This window comes from Solea senegalensis, linkage group LG17, assembly GCF_019176455.1.
Source record: "Solea senegalensis isolate Sse05_10M linkage group LG17, IFAPA_SoseM_1, whole genome shotgun sequence".
Classification (NCBI taxonomy): domain Eukaryota; kingdom Metazoa; phylum Chordata; class Actinopteri; order Pleuronectiformes; family Soleidae; genus Solea; species Solea senegalensis.
The window spans coordinates 20,635,923-20,660,501 of record NC_058037.1 but is presented as its reverse complement, the minus strand read 5'-3'; the positions used below and the strand labels follow the sequence as shown (position 1 = coordinate 20,660,501).

General features: G+C 43.4%; 1 protein-coding gene across 1 annotated transcript; it reads right to left on the bottom strand.

The window, feature by feature from the left end:
* Positions 1-2,345: 2,345 nt before the first annotated feature.
* LOC122784334 (protein NLRC3-like) lies at positions 2,346-24,312 on the bottom strand. Its single transcript, XM_044049568.1, has 16 exons — positions 24,079-24,312; positions 23,887-23,994; positions 23,191-23,286; positions 22,843-22,950; positions 22,546-22,638; positions 22,306-22,425; positions 21,787-21,945; positions 21,502-21,606; positions 21,092-21,172; positions 20,218-20,287; positions 18,233-18,467; positions 16,195-17,953; positions 15,919-16,092; positions 15,603-15,776; positions 15,415-15,461; positions 2,346-3,429 (listed from the first exon to the last, which is right to left on the bottom strand). The coding sequence occupies exons 1-16, from the start codon at positions 24,087-24,089 to the stop codon at positions 2,906-2,908; spliced, it is 3,864 nt and encodes a 1,287-aa protein (XP_043905503.1). The 5' UTR covers positions 24,090-24,312; the 3' UTR covers positions 2,346-2,905.
* Between the last annotated feature and the right edge of the window lie 267 nt (positions 24,313-24,579).

Sequence of the window (24,579 nt, the reverse complement as noted above, 5' to 3'; positions counted from 1 at the left end):
AACGAGGCATGGTTGAAATCACCATTTATGAGCAGGAGAGAGTTTGGGTGTTCAGTTTGCAGTGCCAACACTGAGCTGTGCAGTCTCTCACACGCTGCGGCTGCATCGGCTGAGGGAGGGATGTAGACTGTGTACACAATCACATGTGAGAACTCCCTCGGGATGTAATACGGGCGGATGCCCACCGCAACAAACTCAATGTTCAACTCAATGTGTCAAGTTCTTTCCCTAATAACCTCTGCCCGCCCCACCTCCTGCCCCCTTGACCCTATCCCCTCTCACCTTCTTCAGTCAATTGCTTCTGATCTTCTTCCTTTCCTCACCCACCTCATTAACACATCTCTATCATCTGGTTGCTTTCCGGACTCTCTTAAAGTGGCCAGAGTGACCCCCCTCCTTAAAAAACCCACCCTTGACCCGTCTGAAGTAAATAACTACAGACCTGTCTCTCTTCTTCCTTTTCTCTCCAAAACTCTGGAGCGCGCTATCTTTAATCAACTCTCATCCTACCTTCACCGGAACAACCTTCTTGATCCTCTTCAGTCTGGTTTTAAAGCAGGTCACTCGACCGAAACTGCACTTCTTGCTGTCACTGAGCAACTCCACACTGCCAGGGTTGCCTCTCTCTCCTCTGTGCTCATCCTCTTGGACCTTTCTGCAGCGTTTGACACAGTTAACCACCAGATCCTTACTTCCTCCCTTCAAGAACTAGGTGTCTCAGGCTCTGCACTTACCCTGCTCTCGTCCTATCTTCAAAACCGAACATACAGAGTAACCTGGAGAGGATCCGTGTCGGAACCCTGTCCTCTAGCTACTGGGGTCCCTCAGGGTTCTGTCTTGGGCCCTCTCCTCTTCTCTCTATACACCAACTCTCTTGGTTCGGTTATTCGCTCTCATGGTTTTTCCTATCACAGCTACGCCGATGACACCCAACTCGTTCTCTCTTTTCCCAGCTCCGACACACAGGTAGCAGAACGGATGACCACTTGTCTGACTGACATCTCTCAGTGGATGTCTGACCATCACCTGAAACTCAATCTCGATAAGACTGAATTTCTTTTTCTCCCAGGAAAAAGCTCTCCCACCACAGACCTAACCATCACCCTCGACAACTCTGTGGTAACTCCTTCTCATACCGCAAGGAACCTGGGTGTGACACTTGACCATCTCTCCCTCACTGCCAACATTGCTGCAACAGCTAGATCTTGCAGATACATGTTGCACAACATCCGAAGGATACGGCCTCTTCTAACCCAGAAGGCGGCACAGGTTCTGGTCCAGGCTCTTGTCATCTCACGCTTGGATTACTGCAACTCCCTCCTGGCTGGTCTTCCTGCATGTGCCATACGACCTCTGCAACTCATCCAGAATGCAGCAGCTCGACTGGTCTTCAACTTACCAAAATTCTCCCACACTACACCGCTCCTCCGCTCCCTTCACTGGCTTCCTGTAGCTGCTCGCATCCGCTTCAAGACTCTAGTGCTTGCGTTCCATGCTACAAACGGATCCGGTCCAGCCTACATCCAGGACATGATCAAAACCTACACCCCAGCCCGCCCACTCCGCTCTGCATCGACAAACCGGCTCGCTGCCCCCTCACTGAGAGGATCGCAGAGGCACTCGCAGAACTCGAGACTGTTCACTGTCCTCGCTCCCAAATGGTCTCCCCATCGACATCCAGACAGCTGAAAGCCTCCACATCTTCCGCCACCGACTAAAAACACATTTCTTCCGACTCTACCTCGACTAAGAGGACAAAAAAAAAACTTGTACATCGCACTTATGACTAGCACTTCATAGTTTGATCTACTTGAAGCTCTTACTTACTTCTAGCTCTTATTTGTACCCAAATGTTTAAATGCACTTTTGTAAGTCGCTTTGGATAAAAGCGTCTGCTAAATGACATGTAATGTAATGTAATGTAAGGCGATTTAGGATTTAAGGAGTTGTTTGAAGATGGAGTGACAGATTCAGAAATGTCCTCCACGCTGCAGCAGGTCTTCACTTAGAATGGTGAATAAAGACTAGGATTTGTAAAGTTTCAGGAATTTATTTGAATTACATAAACCTCGGAGAACACAGGCAACATCAAGACAGGCAAATACACGACCTGACGCTACCTCCAATTCTAACGCTCAGTCGTCCAGATGAGGCTGTTAATCATCCGTCTAACAAACATGTTTCATTAGAATCAGGAAAAACACCAACTCTCTCTGGAATAATGTGCTCTCAGTTCCATCATTATCTGTAGCCGTGTTTCCATCATCCTGACCAAGGATTAGGTGCAGCTCAGTCTGGTACAGTACGGTATGGTTTGGAACAGTAAAGCCCTGGGTCAGGCTTGGGTTTACAGTACTTTTACTTGGTAGGCGGGGTGTGCGCTGTGCCTGATGGCCACGCCAGTGAGATACGTAGTGTTACATGACAACAACAATGGAGGACATCCTTTTTTTGCTCACTTTGTATGAGAATAGACTGAAGAAACACCGGCTGAGTGACGCTTTTCTGTCACTGACTTTCGTGGGTCGAGCTCCACCCGTACCGTATTACTCCCCCAGGGGAAGGGTACAGAGAGAGGTAATGGTTGGGACCGGTTACTTTGGTACTATTCCACTCGGTGGAAACACACCACGTTTTGGTTTACACCAGGCTCTGATTGGCTTCTTACTGTCAAGAAGTGAACACACTGTTTTGCTATTGGAGCTCAGTCTGCACAATAACATGTTCTAACAACTGGTCTTTCCATTAGCAATGGCTCTATGTTAACAATAAATACAAATTACTAATGCTAAAGACTGACCAAGGATTAGGAATGTTCTAAAATGAGCGTAAAAATGCAGCTGAATCAAGTTGCAACAGTTATCAAGACTTTAATAGAAGACACTGATTAAACAGTGTCAGCGTTTCACTGCTGACACAGAGACACTGAACCGAACCACACCCTAAAGCCAGGGTACAGTAGGTCAGAGAATTTGAAGTTGAAGGTGTAAAGGTGGATAGGTGAGCCGTCAGAGACTCTGTGGAAAGACAAGATACCAGCGAGACAGTCCACATACACTCCTACTCTGTGAGAGATGGAGGGCGAGCGGATGCGTGTCTCTTTGTTGTCGTGCCACACGGAGTAAAAGTCGTCACAGCAGCTCAGACACCAGGACTGATCATTTCCTCCAAACCTGCAGGCTTTCCTGTATCCTTTCTTTCTGATTCCTCTCAGGGTCACTGCTACGTCGACTCGTCCGTACCACTCAACCTCCCAGTAACAGCGACCGCTCAGACCATTTCTACACAACAGCTGACAGAAGACGTCGAACCTCTCTGGATCGTCGATGTATGGCCGTGGCTTGGTCACCAGATCCACCTTCCTGTGGCAGTCGGACAGTCTGAGGTTTTTATGCGCTGATTTCGGGTCCAGTGTGAGTTCACAGGAAACTGGTGCAGGGAAAAAAAAGCAGTTTTTCATCAAACATAATGCTGTCTGGTGATGTTGCCTACCTTGGATTCGGGAGCCGGTCCAAATAACCTCAGATCTGACCACCTTTCATCCACTTTAACCAACATAAACTGAAATTGTTTTTCTTAACCTTACCAAAGAATCAATGTCAACCTCAGCTCAGGGTGTTGAGATTGTGGCCAAATCTCCAACCATCATCTATGTTTAGCAACCTTAGAGTTCTGTCACTGAACCTTCCCTGACATCTGCCAGAATCAGACCTCATGGTCATACCCTGTCATTTCATCATCAGTTCCTTAATCCTTCTTTCAGCCAACGACTGCAGATCAGCCTCTGCTTGTCCAGGTACTTCTCAAACAGCAACTTGTCAACCCTAGCGCATCTGCTACCTCTACCACAGGCTAAGCTTCCAGCTTAAATTATTGCATTAAAGAGACTTTTATGCTGAGAGATTTCCATAGTTCAGGCGGCAAAGCATCTCAGGAATGATGGGAGTGTTTCACAAATCGTTATATAAGTAATAAAGTATAGAAGTTGTTGCTTTACAAACCATACAGGAATCCAACGTGAGGTCTGCAATCGCGAGGGAGATGTGGTAGTATCGCGAGACTGCGCGAGATTGTGCAACCAAACCAAAACATGGCGGCGCGCGTCTAGCCCAAACATTGCCACACAGTATACTATCAAGAAGGAAAAATAAGGGAAAAAACTACTTGTCAGTCACATCTCCTTTTCTGCACGGGAAGAGGGCAAATACGGGAGACTGGAGGATCTGGAGGACTACATCGACGAGTACTTTGAACGAGTCGTAATGGGGAAACCTAAACAACCAGCGGTTACCCCCTCCTCCAAACGCAGTCGCCCGGAGGACTCACCTGGAGCAGCCTCATCAGCTGACAGCGACTTCACGGAGATTCTTACCTCCATCAACGCGAAGCTGGACACCTTTGATGGCCGACTCTCTCTGGTAGAGATTCTGCACAAGGAATTCCAATCGCTGCGAGAATCTCTTGAGTTCAGCCAGCAACAGGTGTCCCAGCTCGCGGCAGAAAATAACACACTTCAAGGGTCGGTTAAAACGCTCACTGAGGAAACGAGGCGCCTCAGAGAAGAAAATACTCACATAAAGAACTCAATTACTGATCTACAGGCACGCAGCATGAGAGACAATTTAGTTTTCTCTGGGATCCCGGAAAAAAACGAAGAAGACGCAGAAGCGACAGTTAAGAACTTCATTATAAAACAACTCAAACTCCCGGCAGACACTGTCAAAAACATTCCATTCCACCGGGCCCATCGTCTAGGAGGAAGACGACAGGAAGGCCAGCGACCACGTCCGATTGTTGTCAAATTCGAACAGTTCAAACAAAAGGAGTTGGTCAAGAGCCGAGGCAGGGAGCTGCGAGGAACGGACTTCAGCGTAAACGACCAGTTCCCGAAAGAAATCCTGGAGCGACGCAGGAGACTGTTCCCGGTGAGAAGAAAGTTTATTGACGGCGGATCCCGGGCAGTAATAGCAGTAGACAAGCTCTACGTCAACGGTCAGTTATACCGGGACAAAGAGGTAACCCCCTGGCTCTACTAAACACACGGTAAACCGATATATCGCTCACATTAAATCAATACAATAAAACCATAATTAAATCCACACTCACATTATTCCTTCGCTCCTTCATTTAATCCGCCACTAAATTCACAATCACTGCACATCTCCGTAGCGTACACCAAGGTAAAAAAGAAGACGGTAAGAATATTGTTGGACTTTGGTTGGTTATTTCTATCACTGTATCCCTCTATGTGTTTTTCATGTTTATGTTTTTATGTTTTTCTATGTTCATGTATTTCTAGAGTATACTATGTCACAATCGACAACATGTATCCTGTAATTAATGACCACATCAAAACGAGGCCCCTGCATACAACAGCACAAACGCATGCACTCTCTCTCTCACACACGCACATATACATGCATACACATGCTGAACACGTAAACTCACGCACATATGTACATCCACATACAAGCTGTAGTATTGCAGTTTATCAGACAGACAGACGCACACACATGCACATAATACACACACAAACACGTTACAAGCACGTAGACACATACACACACATCCACATACAGGCTGTAGTTTCGCACATAGGCTGTCAGACAAGCACACATGCACACACACACATGCATACACGCACACACATACCCTATCCTAGACAACAGCACTCACACATAGGCTGTCAGACAGGCACACACACACACATACTTACATGGGAACACACACACCCTGTGTTGAACATCAGCTTGTGCACATGCACAGAAAACACACACAGGCTACACTAGATAAATAAATATGGTTAATAAGATGAATACACTCAGGCTTGTCACTTGGAATGTGCGTGGAATTGGCTCGAAACATAAAAAACTTAAAGTCCTCAACCACCTAAATAGTCTCCAAGCGGACATTGTCTTACTACAAGAGACTCACTTAGCTAAGTCAGATTGCCAGCTCACCTCATCACAATTTCCCCACATATACACAGCAAGCTACAACTCTAGACAGAGAGGAGTCGCCATCATGATTAATAGAAAATTAAACTTCATACATAAGAACACTATGATAGACCCAGAAGGTAGATTTATAATACTTCACTTATTAATCAATAATACAAACTTCTGTATATCTAACATATATGGTCCTAATGTTGATGACCCCTCCTTTTTTCACACGTTCTTCTCCTCACTGTCCACTCACTTAGACACAACACTGATAATAGGAGGGGACTTCAACATGGTACTCAACCCAGAACTTGATAGGCTCAGTAAGGCAGGAACAACACGGAACTGGCAATCAACAGAAACACTTAAACAATACATGAGTGATTATGGTCTTTGTGATGCTTGGCGCTCCTGTCATCCAGCTGATAAAGAATACACCTTCTTCTCACCTGTACACAATTCCTACTCTAGAATAGACTTCTTTCTCACCAACAGCTCAATTCTATCAGACGTCACAGACACTCTGATTCACCCTATCACCATTAGTGACCATGCACCAGTTTCACTAAAGATAACTAATAAGGCCATCACACCACCAATCAGAAACTGGAGATTTAATACATCATTACTAGATGATCCAAATTTCATCAAATACTTTGAAAAAGAGTGGTTAATTTTTCTAGAAACAAACGACCTGCCAGAAACACAACCAGATGTCCTCTGGGAGGCAGCAAAAGCAGTTATGAGGGGTAGAATAATCTCATACTCCTCATTTAAAAAGAAGAAAGAAAACCTACTGGAATTAGAACTACAACATAAAATAAAAACATTAGAGACTGCCTATGCTGCATCCCAAGATGAGAACCTGCTGAATAATATAAGAAAATTAAAACTTGAATTAAACAAAATAATAGAAAGGAAAACGCAGTTCCAACTGGAGAGATTACGCTTGGAAAACTTTGAACATAACAATAAATCCAGTAAATACCTAGCTAACCAACTTAAATTAAACAAAGAAAAAACAACTATCCACTCTATAAAAGACCCAGACGGTAAACTAACCCATGCACCGGAAGAAATAAACAAAATTTTTAGAGATTTCTATAAAAACTTATACTCATCAAACAATAACTCATCAAGTACAGACATAAACACATTTTTAAACTCCATAGATCTACCAAAACTTAATAATGAACAGGTTCATTCTATGGAGTCCCATATCACAATAGCTGAACTAAATGAGGCCCTACACCATATGCCAAACAGGAAAGCCCCAGGACCAGACGGATTCCCAGTGGAATTCTACAAAACATTCTGGTCCATACTAGCACCAACATTCTATAAAATGATAATAAAAATCAAGGAAAGTAACACTCTCCCCACACACATAAATACAGCACATATCTGTCTCCACCTCAAACCTGAGAAAGACCCGTCACTCCCATCTAGCTATCGCCCCATCTCACTCATAAACGCAGATCTTAAAATCATCTGCAAAGCCTTAGCAAGGAGACTGGAAAAAATCACCCCCTTCATAATTCACCCAGATCAGACAGGATTCATTAAGGATAGACATTCAACTAATAATACACGCAGATTAGTAAATGTAATAGACTACTGCACAATTAATAAATTTAGAGCAGCAGTGGTTTCACTAGATGCAGAAAAAGCATTTGATAGAGTAAACTGGAAATTCCTAATTGCCACAATGGAAAAATTTGGATTCGGAGAAGAACTCATCTCCTGGATCAAAATTTTATACAGTTCTCCCATTGCCTCTGTCAGAACAAATGATCAAACTTCTCCAAGCTTCACTCTCCAGAGAGGCACCAGACAAGGCTGTCCACTCTCCCCGTCGCTTTTCGCCATCTTTATCGAACCACTCGCAGCGGCTATTCGCACAAACAAAAATATCAAAGGTATTCAAACAACAAAACTACATCACAAAATAAGCCTCTATGCTGATGATGTATTACTTTTCCTCCAAAACTCACAAAGCTCTCTCTCTGAGACTATTACACTTCTTAATAAATTCTCAGCCATATCAGATTACTCGATAAACTGGGCAAAATCGATCATCCTACCAATCAACCATGACTTCAAATCATCACCATCCTGTCCTCTGAAATCTGGAAACATTAGATATTTGGGTGTAAATTTTTCCTCCAGGCTGTCAGATCTAGCACAATTAAACTATACCCCACTACTTAAATCAATAGAGGATGACCTCCTACGATGGAATTCCTTACCTATATCACTTATGGGAAGAGTTAACACCATGAAAATGATGATCTTACCAAAAATCAATTACCTGTTCTCAATGATTCCAACTAAACCCTCACCAATCTGGTTTAAATCCTTAGACTCTGCCACCACAAAATTCCTCTGGAAAACCAAACCAGCATGCATCAGTTTAAAAACACTCCAAAAAGCAAAAGCCTATGGTGGTCTGGAACTTCCAAACTTCCACAACTACTTTCTTGCAAATAGGCTTCACTATGTCCAAAAATGGTTCCAACCCAAACCACTGGACAGTCTGTGGCTAGACATCGAACAAACACTCTGTAATGAAATTAAAATCTCCTATCTACCATTTATAAGCAAAACCATTAAACAGCATCAGTGCTTTAAAAGCATAAATATAAATACCTCCTTGTCAGCCTGGTGGGAATTTATCAAACTCACTGGGTCCTCGCATATCCCATGTAAATATACCCCAATCTGGAATAATCCAGACATACTACGGAATAAAACAACACTAAAACTCAAATCATGGCAAGAAAAAGGTATAAGGCACCTGGAACAAATTCTTCAAGATAACAAATTCATCCCATTCCATAACTTAGTGGAACAATATGGCATTAACAGCAACACGTCCTTTGATTATCTACAAATAAAATCTGTAATCCAGACGAGGTTTAAAACCAGTAAATTGGATCTAGAACTACCTCCAATGATCAAACAATTTCTAAACCTTATGTCTCCCAAAATGGTGTCTAAAACACATGCACTATTGACTAAAAATGATTGCATAATCTCTTTACCAACCACAAAATGGGAGGCGGACCTATCCATCAGCCTAGATGAAAATTTCTGGTTACAGATATCATCTAACACATTCAAATTGATAAAAAATCCAGACCTACAACTAATACAATACAAAATCTTACACAGAACACACTACACAGGACAAAGGATGTTCAGAATGGGGCTCTCACCATCAAATATCTGCACAAACTGCAACGAAAACACAGCAGATAACTACATGCATGCTATATGGCTATGCACACCGGTGTATAACTTCTGGTGTAGGGTATGCGAGGACCTCTCAGCATATCTCGAATACACCATACCACCTTCCCCCACGCTATGCATACTGGGTGATTTAAACGTAATACATATAAACATGGAAAAATCGCACGTATTAATCAACAGCCTAAGCATCGCCAAGAAAACTATCCTCTTGAACTGGAAAAACAAGAAAAACTTAAGTTTAAACCAATACAGAAATTTAATTTCAGATCACATCTCTATGGAGAGAATGTCTGCTTCCATAAAGAAACAATTACCTATATTTGATTTGACCTGGACACCTCTAATTGATTATATTTCCTAGGGCGGGTTGGTGACTGTGTCTCCCCTGGTCGGTCCGTGGTGTTGCGGGCCGTGCATCTGGGGTACTGGGGATGTCTGGTGGTCTGTGTGGGTTGGTGGCCCTGGGGCTACCGTCCCTCGGTGGCTGTGGGTCTGCCCTACGGGGGTCGGGGTGGATTTGTGGGGGGGCTGCCACCTTGGCCTGGGGGGCCCGTGGGGGTTGGGGGTGGTGGGCCGTGGGCTGGGGCTGGGCTGGCGCCGCACTGCGGGTGGGGGTAGGGGGTCTGGGTCTCTGTACGCTGGGGCCTGCGGGGCGCTGGGGGGTGGGGTTGGCCCATAGTGGGGGGGGGGTGATCCTCCCTGGGTTCTGCCCTCCGGGGTGGCGGGGCGGTACACGCTGCTGTGCTCCTGCTGCGCTCTGGAGCGGACTTGTGCGTCCTCCGTCCCTTGGGGGGGGCATGGTGGGGGGCACGCGGGGGGGCGCCTTGCTTTGGGGACCCTTGGGGTGGGAGATGGGGTGGAGCGTGGGCCTGGTCTGGACTGTTCCTGGGCTGTGGGCGGGGCCGGGGTCTGAGGATTGCTGCCGTCAGTAGTGCCGTGATGGCCTGGGTGTGGGTCCTGCCTCGTCGGGGCTGGTGTGCTCACCGGGGTCCTACCTTCTGGTCGGGTGTGGGGGTATCTGGTCCTCCGCCCCGGCGGCACTCATGGGATGCCATGGCGTGTCCCTGGCCTGGACGGGTTGCTCCCTTCTTGGCCGGGGGTGAGTGGGAATGGGACATATGGCCCTGCCAGTCAGGAAGCTGGCAACCTACTTGGGGGGGCACTCTTGCCCACCCCCTACGCCCCCCCCCACCGCAGATGATACATCTAAACACACACATCTAGGGCACCGGGGGGTGTGTGGCTGAGATGGTGGGGAGTCGGGGGGTGGGACCATCACATGATGGGGCCACTCTCCGTTCCCCCGATGATCTGCCACCCTTCCCCAAATTTTATCGCATGTTAGACATTAGGGCCTGGTGGGCGAGAGACACGTCGACGGCCCCACTGTCTGCCAACAGTGGGACGCCCGTGCCACATCTCCCTCCGCCATTTTAACTACACCCCAGATACCAACATACATCGTATCACACACCACACACATGCACACACCTCCAAATCAATCACCGGTGGGCTGGGGTGGGGGGGGTGGTCGTGGGTGCACTCCTGAGCGCTCGATTCCTGCCCACCCCCTGGCCGTGTGGGGACTGGCGGTCTGGGTGGGGGCAGCAGTGGTGGCCATGAGGCGTCGCTGGACGTGGGGGATCGGGTCCCCTGCGCTCGGTCTGGGGGGTGTCCGGGAGGCATGGTTGTGGCTCATCATGACGCACCTCCCTGAAGGTGCGGTGGTGGGCGGCAGTCTGCCTACCCGGCGGGGGTCGTCGGCGGGCGCAGATGCTCCTGGATGTTGGGGGACCCCTCTCCGGGGCACCGCGGGGTTGGGCGCGGCGGGTCCTTGGACCATTGGCCCTGCCTCTACCTGGGGGGTCTGGACCGGCTCGGGGGTCTGCCTCTCTTCTGTCTCTGGGGGCCCCCTTGGCTGGTGGCCCTACGTGGACCTCCGCCTGTCCCTCCCTGGGCTGGGGGGCGTGCGGTCGGCTTCTGGGGGGCGGTGGGGGTGACGGTGGTGGGTATCTGGCCGTGCCTCCCTGGTGGGCGGTCTGGGGGGGCTCTGCTCCCCCCGTGGTGGGCTGGCCCTGCCCTTGGGCGCTGGCGGGCTCTGGGTGCGGAGGCCCTGGGCCTCTGCGGCCTGCCTGGGTGTGGGGTGGTTCGGCCTCTGTCCGTGGTCTTGTCGCCGCCGGCCCCCTCGGGTCGACCCTGGGTGGGGGGGGCTTTCCCCCCGCATTCCTCCGACGGGCCCCCTGCGGGGCGGATGCGTTGCTATCCTGGGAGTGGTGGATGTGGGCCTCTCCTGCCCGGTACGACTACTGGGCGCCTTAGGCGCCTGGATGATTTTCGGGCCGTCGCTGGGGACGGACCGGACATTGGCACGGTCCCCCACCCCAATTCCAATCATACCTAATGACAACTCCTGCACATATACACTGATATACACGATCACACACACACACACACACTAACACGCTAAGATAAATTAAATTTAACTGATATAACTGTTGTAAGCCCGGACATACTCTCTTGATGTGGTCATTAACAATTACTATATAAACTGTACCTGAAAGTATGTTCTGTATACGCTAAATAATTTCAACTGTTCAATGTTATTAACCTGTTACTAACACACTAATGTCACCCTTAAGTTGCCTAGGTTCTGTCTTATCAGGTATGTTCTGTCTACTTTATATCATCTCAATTTAATGGTACTAACCCATGTATTATACTGTTGTCCACCTTGCTCTCCCTCTCTCTCACTCTCGATCTCCTTCTCTCTTCTTTTTTCTCCCTCTCTCTCTCGCTCTCTCTCTCTCTCTCACTCCCCCTCCCTTCCTCCTCTCCGCTCACTCCCCATCCCCTTGTCAGTCCACTCCCTGTCCCCCTGTCCGGTCCGGCTGCCCGCAACACATAATCATAAAACAAATAAATAAAAATACTGCAGTTATGAGTATCCCAGACTCGTCATGCACATGCATATCATCATATATTACATGCCCTACTAGGAAAAAAAAAAAGAAGTTGTTGCTGATGCTTTCTAATATCTGAAACACCTTCACTCTGACATCACAGGAGTTCTTACCGTCAACCTCTTACTGGCTAAAGATGATTGGTGATTAACGTTGTACTGTTTAACATAAGGACTGTCTAAAGAACTTTGGAGGTTTCTGTCAGAACTGAAGAAGCTTCTTCAATAACAAGTGAAACTTAACTCAATAAAGTCCACTTGTCCATATCTACTCTCCAGAAGATACTGGATATCTGAGATTCTTCACACACATGATGTCACATCCTTCTTTATTCTATCTATGTCAGCACAGTCAGATGTTTGACTTATATCTCCTTCACATCTTTCTTTGACCTTGTGACCTTTTCCATCCAGCTCAAGAAAAGATAGTTTGGAAAGAATGTATGTTATATTTCTTTGGACTAATCCGATTCAACCATTCTTACCAAAACAACAATTCAGCCCTGGATTTATTAAAGGCTTTGCTAAGTAACTCACAAGGCTGATTTGTCCTGACTCTACCAATGTCCAATTCAACAACAGAGAGCTTTAAACCAACATCCAGGTGAAATTATGTCTACTCGATCAGTTAGGAAGAGAAGCAGCCAATTCTGTCATCCAACCAGGCCACAAACAACAGGATTTGTTGAGCCGCATTTTGTAATAACGGTGCATTTTGTAATAAACGTCCAAAATGTAATAACTTTTTTTGTAATACATTTTGCCGCATTATGTAATAAGTTATTACATTTTGAGAAGATTATTACAAAATGCACTTGCAACTTTTTTATTCTCCAGGAAATGTAATAACATGGTGTATTATGTAATAATACCTATTGTTGTTTGTTAAACAATGAATTTATACAAGAGTGACTTTTTGTTGTTTTTTATGCAATTTATGTAGCCCAATAAATCTATGTATGACAGAACACGTTTTGAATTATATAGGCCAATAACTTATGGCCAAATTCAAAGCTCTACATGGTCTGTCACTCAGCCAGGGAGGGGAGGGCGGGCTGTAATCTGATTGGCTGCTGCATCAGTTCTACAAAGATCATGCACTCATGACAGCCAACAGAGTTCAACATGATGCCAGGTATGAAAAAACTGTGTCAAATATTATCTGTGTAATTGAATATATGGAAGTATAAAGACATTTTGCAGTTGATCTAAAGTTATGTAGATGTTTTGCCCTGGATAAGAAATTATATGACTGAATTTAAACCTGCATTGTCCAAGTTATGCTCACTGCATTAAAAACAGTTTGTAAAGTAAAACTGAAATCTATGCCTCTAAGTACATATTAAAAGTTAATAACTTTTAATGACCGACAGGTAATAACACATTTGAAGGAAAACTGTGCATGTGCAAAACTACACCCACCCACACACACACACACACAATAGTACACTGCTCAAAAAATAAAGTGATCATTTAAACAACACATCCCAGATCACAATGAATGTCATAATATGCAAATTAGATTGGTAAATTTAGTCCCATCACAAACTTAGGGTTGTGGTTAAGGTTTATCTCATTTACAGCATAAGTTTATCTCTTATCAGTTTCAAGTTACAGCCTTTTGGAAAATTAATATTAATATTTCATACATTTTTGGAATATCTTTGGCGGCGAAAGGGTTAACACAGTCATAAATAGTAAGCATCGAAATAGCTATTAAAAGGCTAAAAATGTTATAACAGGTGTGAAAACAATAAATTTGTTAAAACCTTGTTTTTCAGTATTCCTACAAAAGCAGCGTCCTCTTTAATGATAGCATCCTTTATTGAGACAAATCTAGGGCTATAACGTAAGATCAACATTCATAAAGCAATTTGAATTACTGTGATGCCGCAGGTGGTGGTGGGTTATCAAAATTGTAATAATTAAAATACCTTCTTAAATATTAATTCAAGATAAAATATTTTAGTACTTGAAATGAAATTCCACAAATAAAATAAAAGTGCAAAAAAAAAAAAAAGGCACAAAATGCAGTTTAGTTTTGGGAGTTAAACATTTTGTCATTAAGCCAAAGCCTTGGGTTGGACGTCGTTGGAAAGCACACAATTAGTGTACAAAGGTTGTACAAAGCAGCAGGGCGCTTTGGTGGTGTGGCATTAAAACTCAAGGAGCTGTTTGGGAAACATTCCAAGTGGTTTATGGCTTGGCTGGTAATTAGACATATTAGACATGGACAATTTGAAATTACGGATATATTTTGGAAATAGAAATTTTGTTGTTTGTTTAGCCTTTTGAGGCAATTTCATATTTGTTTAAAGTTAATCTTAGTGGAGAAATTTGCTGGTCATAGCAGCTCTCTAAACAAGCAGAAGACACTTACGTTGTTTAAGGTAGAACTTATATTCATTGGTTCATTATTATTTTAAATTGGCCGCAAGCCTGCATGTGTTGGTTGCATTTATTGTTGTTGAAAGGTTCTATAAATGCATAAATAAAGCTGTTCTTTACCTATTCATCAGCGTTTCTATTTTGTATGTGCATATGTTAATGTTTACGAATGGATTAAATTTTGATACCCAGAGTTTCTGTATTATAAGAAGCATAATAAGGTTTGTTGGATGTTTATAACTATTCTTGATGTGGTTTTGGTATCCAATAAAAAAAATCTGGAATTTACAGAATATTCTCTGTTAATGCAACCTTAGAATAGTGTACTGATAGTAATTGCTAAGTACTGCTACTAGGCTAATACAGTGATACTAATAATAGGCCTAACTTTTACAAATACTTTAAAGTAAAATAAAATACAATTAACAACCAAATAAACAATGCTCTAGAATTGTTATTACGTAATGCACCATGTTATTACATTTCCTAGAGAATAAAAAAGTTGCAAGTGCATTTTGTAATAATCTTTTCAAAATGTAATAACTTATTACATGATGCGGCAAAATGTATTACAAAATGCGTTGGGGCAGTTTATTACAAAATGCGGCAGTTTATTACAAAATGAAATGAAAAAGTTATTACATTTTGGACGTTTATTACAAAATGCACCGTTATTACAAAATGCGGCTCAACAGGGTTTCTGATCCAAATAAGGATTATTGTGGTTGTTTCTGTCTTTGGACAGTAGCCACAATGATAGCATTAGCTGCAAACCATATATTGTTTATTTCCTTATCTACTGTATGTATGATCGTGGCTCTCTGAGTTTATGATGTGTTGGAGTCTTTGAGTAAATATTAAACTTACATTTCCTCACACCAGGAGTTAACCTCCGCTCTCCACAGTTGTCCAGCCTGGAGGAGGAAACACAGTCAGACCAGCGAATCGATTTCAATCATGGAATCAGGTGAATTTAACCCTTTTTTGCACATTTTGCACTTTAGGTTAGTGTAACTTTGAGGAACTTTGAAATAGCAAATGTTGTCCACCCATACTTAAGAGTGTCCAGTCTCCAGTTTATGTCGGCAAGTCCAGCAGACAAGAGCTTCACTCCTGAATCCCACAGGTTGTTGTTGCTCAGGTCCAGGTCTTTGAGATGGGAGGGGTTCTTGCTGAGAGCTGAGGCCAGAGAGACGCAGCCTTCGTCTGTGATCAGACAACCTGACAGACTAAACACAAATCATGTTCTTATCACACAAGAGAGTCGTGCGTGTGGAAATATATTTTAATGACATTGCTGAATACTAGGAGATGATGAATCTCAAAGATTTGTGCTTTTATTATTTTTGGATACAGTGGCTGTGTCATCACCTGAGAGTCTCCAACAAACAGTAAGGACTCTGCAATCCATGTGACAGCAGCTTCACTCCTGAATCCTGCAGGTGGTTGTCACTCAGATCCAGGTGTCTCAGACTAGAGGACTCAGAGCTGAGGACTAAGGACAGAGCTTCACAACTTCTCTCTGAGAGGTTACAGTCCCTCAACCTGAGGTAGGATGAAGAAAAAACAACAACAAAACATTTCAATATCCTCTTGCAAATGCACATATTGTGTATTTATGCTTGGTATTGACATCATTCCACCTACACAGCTTTGTTGGAGGCTTTGACCGCCGGCAGCAGCCTCAGAAGAGCCTCCTCTGAAGCGGAGTATTTTCTCAGGTCAAACTCTTCCAGATCTTTCCCTGATGACAGTAAGATGAAGAGCAGAGCTGACCACTGAGCAGGAGACAGTGTCCTCGAAGCAAGATATCCAGATCTCAGGAACCTTTGGATCTCTTCTGTTAGAGAATGGTCTTTAAGTTCATTCAGGCAGTAGAACAGGTTGATGCTTTTCTCTGAAGACCAGTTTTCCTTCATCTTCTCATTAATGAAGTCAATTGTTTGCTGCTTGTTAGTTAAGCTACTTCCTGTGTGTTTCAACAGGCTTCGTAGAAGAGTCTGGTTGGTTTCCAATGAAAGACCCAGGAGGAAGCGGAGGAACAGGTCCAGATGTCCATTTGGACTTTTCATGGCCTTTTCCACAGCACTGTGGTGCAGATGACTTAGTTTAAGTTGATCTTGAAAGACCCTGGGTAAACGTGATGCTGCTTGTGGTTGTGACATCAGATTTCTTCCAGAGGTGATGAAGGTCAGATGAACATGAAGAGCAGCTAGAAACTCCTGAACACTCAGATGGACAAAGCAGAAGACCTTGTCCTGGTACAGGCCTCTCTCCTCTTTAAAGATTTGAGTGAAGACTCTTGAGTAAACTGAAGCTGCTGTGATATCGATGCCACACTCTGTCAAGTCTGATTCATAGAAGATCAGGTTTCCTTTCTGCAGCTGCTCAAAAGCCAGTTTCCCCAGAGACTCAATCATCTTCCTCTTTTCTTGCCTTAACCGTCTACGGTGATTGACCTTCTTCGCTTTGGACTGCACCACCAGGAAGTGGATGTACATCTCAGTCAGGGTCTTGGGCAGTTCTCCTCCATCTCTGGTTTTCAACATGTTCTCCAGAACTGTTGCAGTGATCCAGCAGAAGACTGGGATGTGGCACATGATGTGGAGGCTTCGTGATGTCTGGATGTGGGAGATGATCCTCCTGGCCTGCTCCTCCTCCCTGAACCTCTTCCTGAAGTAGTCCTCCTTCTGTGGGTCCGTGAACCCTCTGACCTCTGTCACCATGTCCACACAGTCGGGAGGGATCTGATTGGCTGCTGCAGGTCGCGTGGTTATCCAGAGGCGAGCAGAGGGAAGCAGTTTCCCCCTGATGAGGTTTGTCAGTAGCACGTCCACTGAGGTGGACGCTGTGACGTCAGTCAGGATCTCAGTGTTGTGGAAGTCCAGAGGAAGTCGACACTCGTCCAGACCATCAAAGATGAAGACCACCTTAAAGTCTTCAAACCTGCAGATTCCTGCTTCTTTGGTTTCAGTGAAGAAGTGATGGATGAGTTCCACCAAACTGAACTTCTTCTCTTTCAGCACATTCAGCTCTCTGAAGGTGAAGGGAAACATGAGCTGTACGTCCTGGTTGCTTTTGTCTTCAGCCCAGTCCAGAGTGAACTTCTGTGTTAACACTGTTTTCCCAATGCCAGCCACGCCCTTTGTCATCACTCTTCTGATTGGTCCGTCTCTTCCAGCTGAGGTTTTAAAGATGTCTTGTGGTTTATAAGAAGCTGTTTCAAACTGTTTGACATCATATTCATGAATGTCCTCGTTAGTCCCTCCCTTTGCGATGTAGAGCTCCATATAGATCGGATTCAGTAGGGTCTGGTTTCCTGTTGTACTAATTCCCTTCAATGCACTCTGAAACGTATTCTTTAATGTGGACTTCATTTTTCGCTGGCACACCGCAGCTCTCGTTCCTGGACAAACAAAAAATCTAATCAGTGATGTAACAGCCAGTAAAACTGTTCATTTTAATGTGGGACAAACTGAACCCGCACTGGAACCTAGGTTACTGGGCCATTTCATGTACTGATCCAAATTATAATCTTGAAGCTGATGGTCAGACCTGAGATTAACCTCGTAAGAAGACTTCCACCTGGTTGTTCACTGCGAGCAGGAGGACATACTTTGTGTAATAAGGACATGTTTATTTGAGAAAAATGTTTGGGTAAAACCTTCTTTCTAAAGTCTCTTACTGTTTTTTAGAGAGTTAGCCAGATCATCCATCCCCATTCTCCTCAGAAAGTGCAGTGTGATCTTCAGAAAGGCCTTTCTGCACCTCCTCCTCTGATCTTCGCCATCACTGTAGATCATGCCTTCATCCTCACAGTGGCTCTCCAAGTACATGAATTCTGGGCAGTCGGGACTGAGAGCCCTCTGGAATCTCGCCAGCTGGCTTTTCATAAACTTTGAGATGTTTTCCTCCAGCCGCTGAAGAAAAGGCATACATATATACATACGACACATTCAATCGAGCTCCCGTAGCTGACGTCACACTGATGTTGGATAGCCAGAGACAGGCTAACAGGCTAACGGGAGAACATTTTAAGACAGTGGAAGTGAATCACTGCTATGAAATGTGAAACTCACGGCGAGCAGAAGAAGACAGCGTGATGGGAACAAACATAAGCAACTGATTTAAACCACGAACTCAGACTAGATTTACCAAGATCTAGTCTGCACAGCAACGTTAACACAACAACAACGCTATCTTTAGCCGGTACACGCCAGAGTTCAATGATTGCGTCCATTTGTTTCCCTCCACGGGGTTTTAGTAAACTTTCAGTGACTCCGTGGAGTAAAATGAAGCAGGGGTGGAATGGCCATCGGGAGTACCGGGAGATTTCCCAGTGGGCCAATCGATTTTGGGCCAGTTGAGGGACGGACGTTTTTTTTTTTAATTATTATTTTGCTGCACCTTGTCTTGAAAGCTACACAGTGTGGGCTCGGGAGAGTTATCGTAGTTACGGAGACAAGGCGCAGGAGCTGCAAACAAAGATAAACACAGCGCTCAGCTGCAGACACAACGCAACGGAGAGATGACGTGACGATTGATTGTCAAGAATACCTGGCTCAATGGCCCTATGAGAGGCTACAGAGGCCCAGGAGTATTGACCATTTAAGCCCTGTTTTATACTTTCATCTCATACTTTCACACTAAATTGCAGATCTACATGCTTACAACTCACATGTTGCAATGTGATGTGTTTTGAGTATGTAGATCTGCTATGTTCACACTTTTTGATAATTTCAAACTATAATGAAATCTCCCAAATCAGGTCACAAAAGTAAAAGTGTTTAAAGTGTCAACATCTTTTTTAGTGCCAACAGTCCAATTTTGTTCATGAAGGACATTGATCTAACAACTTTAATAATAAAGTATATGCTACATATGTATGCTTTACAGTCAGTTTTTATGGTTTATTGTCCTTTTTAATAGTTTCACATTATATACAATAGTTAAAATGAATAAAACACTTATTAACTACTGTTACAATAATTTACAAAAAGTCTTTGTCCATTTTTCAGATCATTATACTATTGTTTTCCATACTTTAGTCAATTAGCCAACATTGTGATTGCATGCAGACTCATTTTTTGCATGTAATCTTGTTCAAACTTAACCTATTCCACACGACTCAGATTTGTGATTGGCAGCAGGCAGCTGTGTGATAATGAGTGATAAACACTCTTGAATGTGAAATCCTTTCTCCAGTACCCTTCTTATTAAGAGCAGGTACAGTAAGCATTTATTCAAGGCTCCAGAATATAAAGGGATATTGCTCAGAATAGTGGTGTTATTAAGGGCTTGCATGTTTGTATGTACATCAGTGGGGCGAGTTGGCACAGTATCTACGCGCGGATTATATTGAACCAGTCTGGACCAAAAAGTCCAGGGCCAAATTTTTTATCCAGTCCACCCCTGAAATGAAGAGACGTTAATCAGGAAGTTGAAGATGTCAGGATACTTCAGCTCTGGAATAATGTAACCTACAACTGTTCACAAACTCATAAAAAGCACAGGTCAGATATATTCAAGCTGTCACGTTTTGGATATATCTCGACTGTCCACCATTTAGAAAAAGGTGTTTCATGTGAGTATTACAGCCAATTTTGTGTCCATAGTTGTGTTTGATTGGCGTTATTTTAGAGAAGCAGCTGTGCCTGTTTATGTGCTCACCGTAAATATGGAGTTGAGATCTTTCTGTTTCCACTGAGCGCTGAAATACTCCGGAATCTCCTGATAAAGTCTGTGGAGAAAACATTAACGATCAACGAGGACTGAACCGAAAGTTGAGTTTTAACTATACACACTAGCTAATAGAGAGATACAGCGCCACCTACAGGGGCAGAGTCACACGTGCACGGTATCCAGTAGGTTGTCGGTCTTTGTTGGACTACGACCTTAGCACGATTGAACTGCACATGTATTGTGTCATGTGTCATGTGTGTTTACAGGCGAGTGCATACAACTGGGGACTTCTCACCTGGGGCTAATGCTAAGCTAAAGTACCCTCATGCTAATGTGCGACCAACAGTCTGAGTCATGAAACATGCAAAATGTTTTCACTTAAAAAATGTCCTCACCAAAAAATGTCCTCACTTTGACAAAATGTCCTCACCAAAAAATGTCCTCACTTTGACAAAATGTCCTCACCAAAAAATGTCCTCACTTTGACAAAATGTCCTCACCAAAAAATGTCCTCCCTTTGACAAAATGTCCTCACAAAAATGTCCTCAAAAAAATGTCCTCACTTGACAAAATGTCCTCACTAAAAATGTCCTCACTTTGACAAATGTCCTCACCAAAAATGTCCTCACTTTGACAAAATGTCCTCACAAAAAATGTCAACAAAATGTCCTCACTGTCCCTCACTTTGACAAAATGTCCTCACCAAAAAATGTCCTCACTTTGACAAAATGTCCTCACCAAAAAATGTCCTCACTTTGACAAAATGTCCTCACCAAAAAATGTCCTCACTTTGACAAAATGTCCTCACGAAAAAAATTTCCTCACTTTGACAAAATGTCCTCTCTTTAAACTTCTTTCTTACTCTTCATCATCCAGGCGTCCGTCCTCGCAGAAGTTTGGACGCTGCGTGGATCCTTCAGGTGTGTCGTAAATGTTGTCGATACTGAGAGAAACGAAACATTTAAAGTGATATTTCAATGTTGACGTTTTAGTGAGAGAAAAACATTTGAAAATTAAAAAACATTTTAATTGTGGCTTCATTCCATCAGTTTCTGTCTTCACTAAACCTTCACTGTCTCCTTCATGTGTTTGTTGTTGTTCTTCCTCTCCAGTTCTGCTGTGGCAGCGCAACAGTGCCACACACAGGCCTGAAGGTGTACCACAGCATTTAGTCTTTCACAAAGAAAAAGATCATTTCACTGCGTTCTGTTTCCGTGTGGATCAGAACTAAATGGAATGCGGCCACACTCGTGCTTTGACAAACGCTTTTACCTTTTATGGTCATCATGACAGCGCCCGTCGTCGTTTATGGTGTGTTGATACGCCGATCCCTCGTTCTTCACAGGCGGCAAAGCTGCGTCGTCAATTTCATAAAAACTAATTTAAAAAAACAAAACAAAAAACAGAAAGAACAATTTCACACCACAAAAAAAGACATTTTAATTTTAAATTCAGTAACATATCGAATATATATCAAATATAAAAATAAACACCGCACAATACATTACAATGAATTTATACATTGTTGTCATGTTGTTATTGTCTGCTACGTTTTACCTTCTATAAATTTCATCATCGTCGCCATCGTCATCTTCTTCATCGCATTCTTCGTCTTCTTCATCGTATTCTTCATCGTCGACGAGCGTGTGCTCGTACACGGATCCTTGGCTCGTTCCTGACGTTAACAGCTTTTCTTTCTCGTACATGTCATAAATACTGAAGACAAAGGACAGTTTCAGTTAAAACGTGAGTATAAATCATTATTTAAATATAAATATATACACAAAAACAATGCGTTTATGGAGCAACCATAAGAATAAATGTGGAAATGTCCAGAATTAAACACTAACTGTCAGCGTTTTCCCTCATTTTCTTCTGTACTTGTTTTTTTGTCGTTATTTGTAAAGTGTTACACATGAACGTCATGTGTTAGATTTTCAATTTAAAAGAATATACTATATTTTTTGCGTTCCTGATTTTCAATGGTGTATTATTTATCGTTTGTATTTCCACCTTTATTTTCTTATTCTTTCACAGGTTTGCGTCTTTTAAAGGTCATAATAGACGACCTTTTACCTTCCGTCGTCTTCATCGTCGTCGTTGCTTTCGTACACGGATCGTTCGCTCTTCACAGACGCTGAGGAGACTTTTGTCTCGTAAACGTCATCGATAATGTCAGTATAAATCATTATTTCACTATGGAATAAAAAAAAAACATTTCTATGTTTTTATGATAAGTAAATTATAAATATGTACATTTCTTATTAGGAGCAAATCAACATACAGGACCTTAAAACATGTCTGTAAAGGTTTTACCTTCGGTCGTCGTCACTTTCGAGCGTGTGCTCGTACACGGATCCTTCGCTCTTCACACGCGCTGAAGAGTCCGTCACGTAAACGTCATCAAGTCTTAAAAAATAAACACAAAACACAAGAAAACTATCAGAAAATGATCATTTATGAAAAAATACCTTTTCCAGTGGAGAGTCTCAGCAGTGCCATCAAACATCTCTAACCTTGGAACTTTAAGTAGATTTTGGAACTTTAAGTAAATTTTGGAACTTTAAGTAGATTTTGGAACTTTAAGTAGATTGTGTCTGTCCATGGTTTTACCTTCCATTGTCGTGGTCTTGTGCGTCATTTTCGAGCGTAAATACGTACACACATGCTTCGCTGTTCACAGACACTAAAGAATCTTTTCTTCCACCAACGTCGTAAATACTGATGAAAAAAAGACACAAACTTTAAATTGATATCACGTCACAAATATAAACCTTTGTTTTTACTGTAGAGGAGCAAAGAAATGCTAAATCTGATTAAAGTGACGGTGAAGACAAAGAGGAATCAACAAAATATTAATGGACCCAAATGGAAAGCGGCCACTTTTACTGGGTTTTTTTTTGTTTTTTTTACTTTAAGTCAAAATGTCTGCTGTGAAAAATAAATCTGTGATATTTTTACCTTCTGTCGCCGGCACTGGCGTCGTCTTTGTCGTCGTCATGGCTACGTACGAGACTGTCTACGGTCTGACTGAGTTCTGCCCCCTGCTGGTGAATCCTGAGAGCAACACAAACCGACGACAAACCATCGCGACTCAAATCTCAACGTAAATTGCAAATTTGTGAGTCATGTCATTTACAGCTGTCTCTGTAACAGCTGACTAAACAAATCATTTTATTAAAACTTCAGTTTATACGAGTTATTTAAAACCGTGGTTCCCAAAGTCTGGTTCAGGTCCCACAGATGGGTCATCGGAGATTTTTCTTTTGGGTCCTAAAACAAAGTTTTCAACCTTTAATTTAAGATTTATGTGTCTATGATTTATGATTTAAATAAAACCTTAAATAACCGATAACATAAATAACTAATGACACAGTTTTTCTCAGATCTTGTCAGTTTGTAATTCAGAATGATGATAACACACGATTTATGTTGTGATTTGGGTCATGGTAGTTTGCCATCATTAAAAAGTGGATCCACACGTAGAAAGTTTGGGAAACACCTGCTGCCCATCAGTGGGTCCCGCCCCAGGGTTTGTGAACCACCATGTATAAAAATGATGTTACTGAAGCTCATAAAATGGACGTTTTATTGCTCTGATCAGTTAGTTTCTGAGCTGTCAGTGAACTCATCACACGTCATCAAAGGAAATCTTACTTGTGGTCGGCTGACTGCTGCATGTGATCATTGTGTTCAAAAAACGCCTTGAGTCTCTGAACAGACCCTAAACCCAGGTCAGGTCCAGGTCCAGGTCCAGAGTCTGGTCTAGAACACACACACACACACACACAGCTGTGAGAGTGAGTGAAGTGATGAAATTGCTGAGTCATGGTCAAATCTTCGCTTCACCTCTGAGTCATGGTGGTTTTAGGGGGCAGGGCTCATCCAGGACAGAGAGGGGGTCTCTGTCCTTGATCTGGGTCAGAGCAGAGCGCCACCTGCTGGGAGATCATCACTCATCCATGACAACAACAGAGGTAGAAAAACCAAGAACTGATTGAACGTCTAACTCAACCGGGGCCACACTTAATAATCTGGGGGCCCTAAGCAACAAAAGCGTTTGGGGGCCACAGTTTGAAACACAAACTCCCATTAAATATTATTTCAGAATTTTACAAAATTTTGATTTCAGAGAAAAGCAGTGGAGCGCCCTCTCCCCGGCCAAACCTGAACCTCACTTCTTCTGTGGGTTCTAACCTGAACCTCACGCCTTCTGTGGGTTCTAACCTTAATCTCACTCCTTCTGTGGGTTATAACCTTAATCTCACTCCTTCTGTGGGTTCTAATCTAAACTTCACCCTTCTGTGGGTTCTAACCTGAACCTCACTATTTCTGTGGGTTCTAACCTGA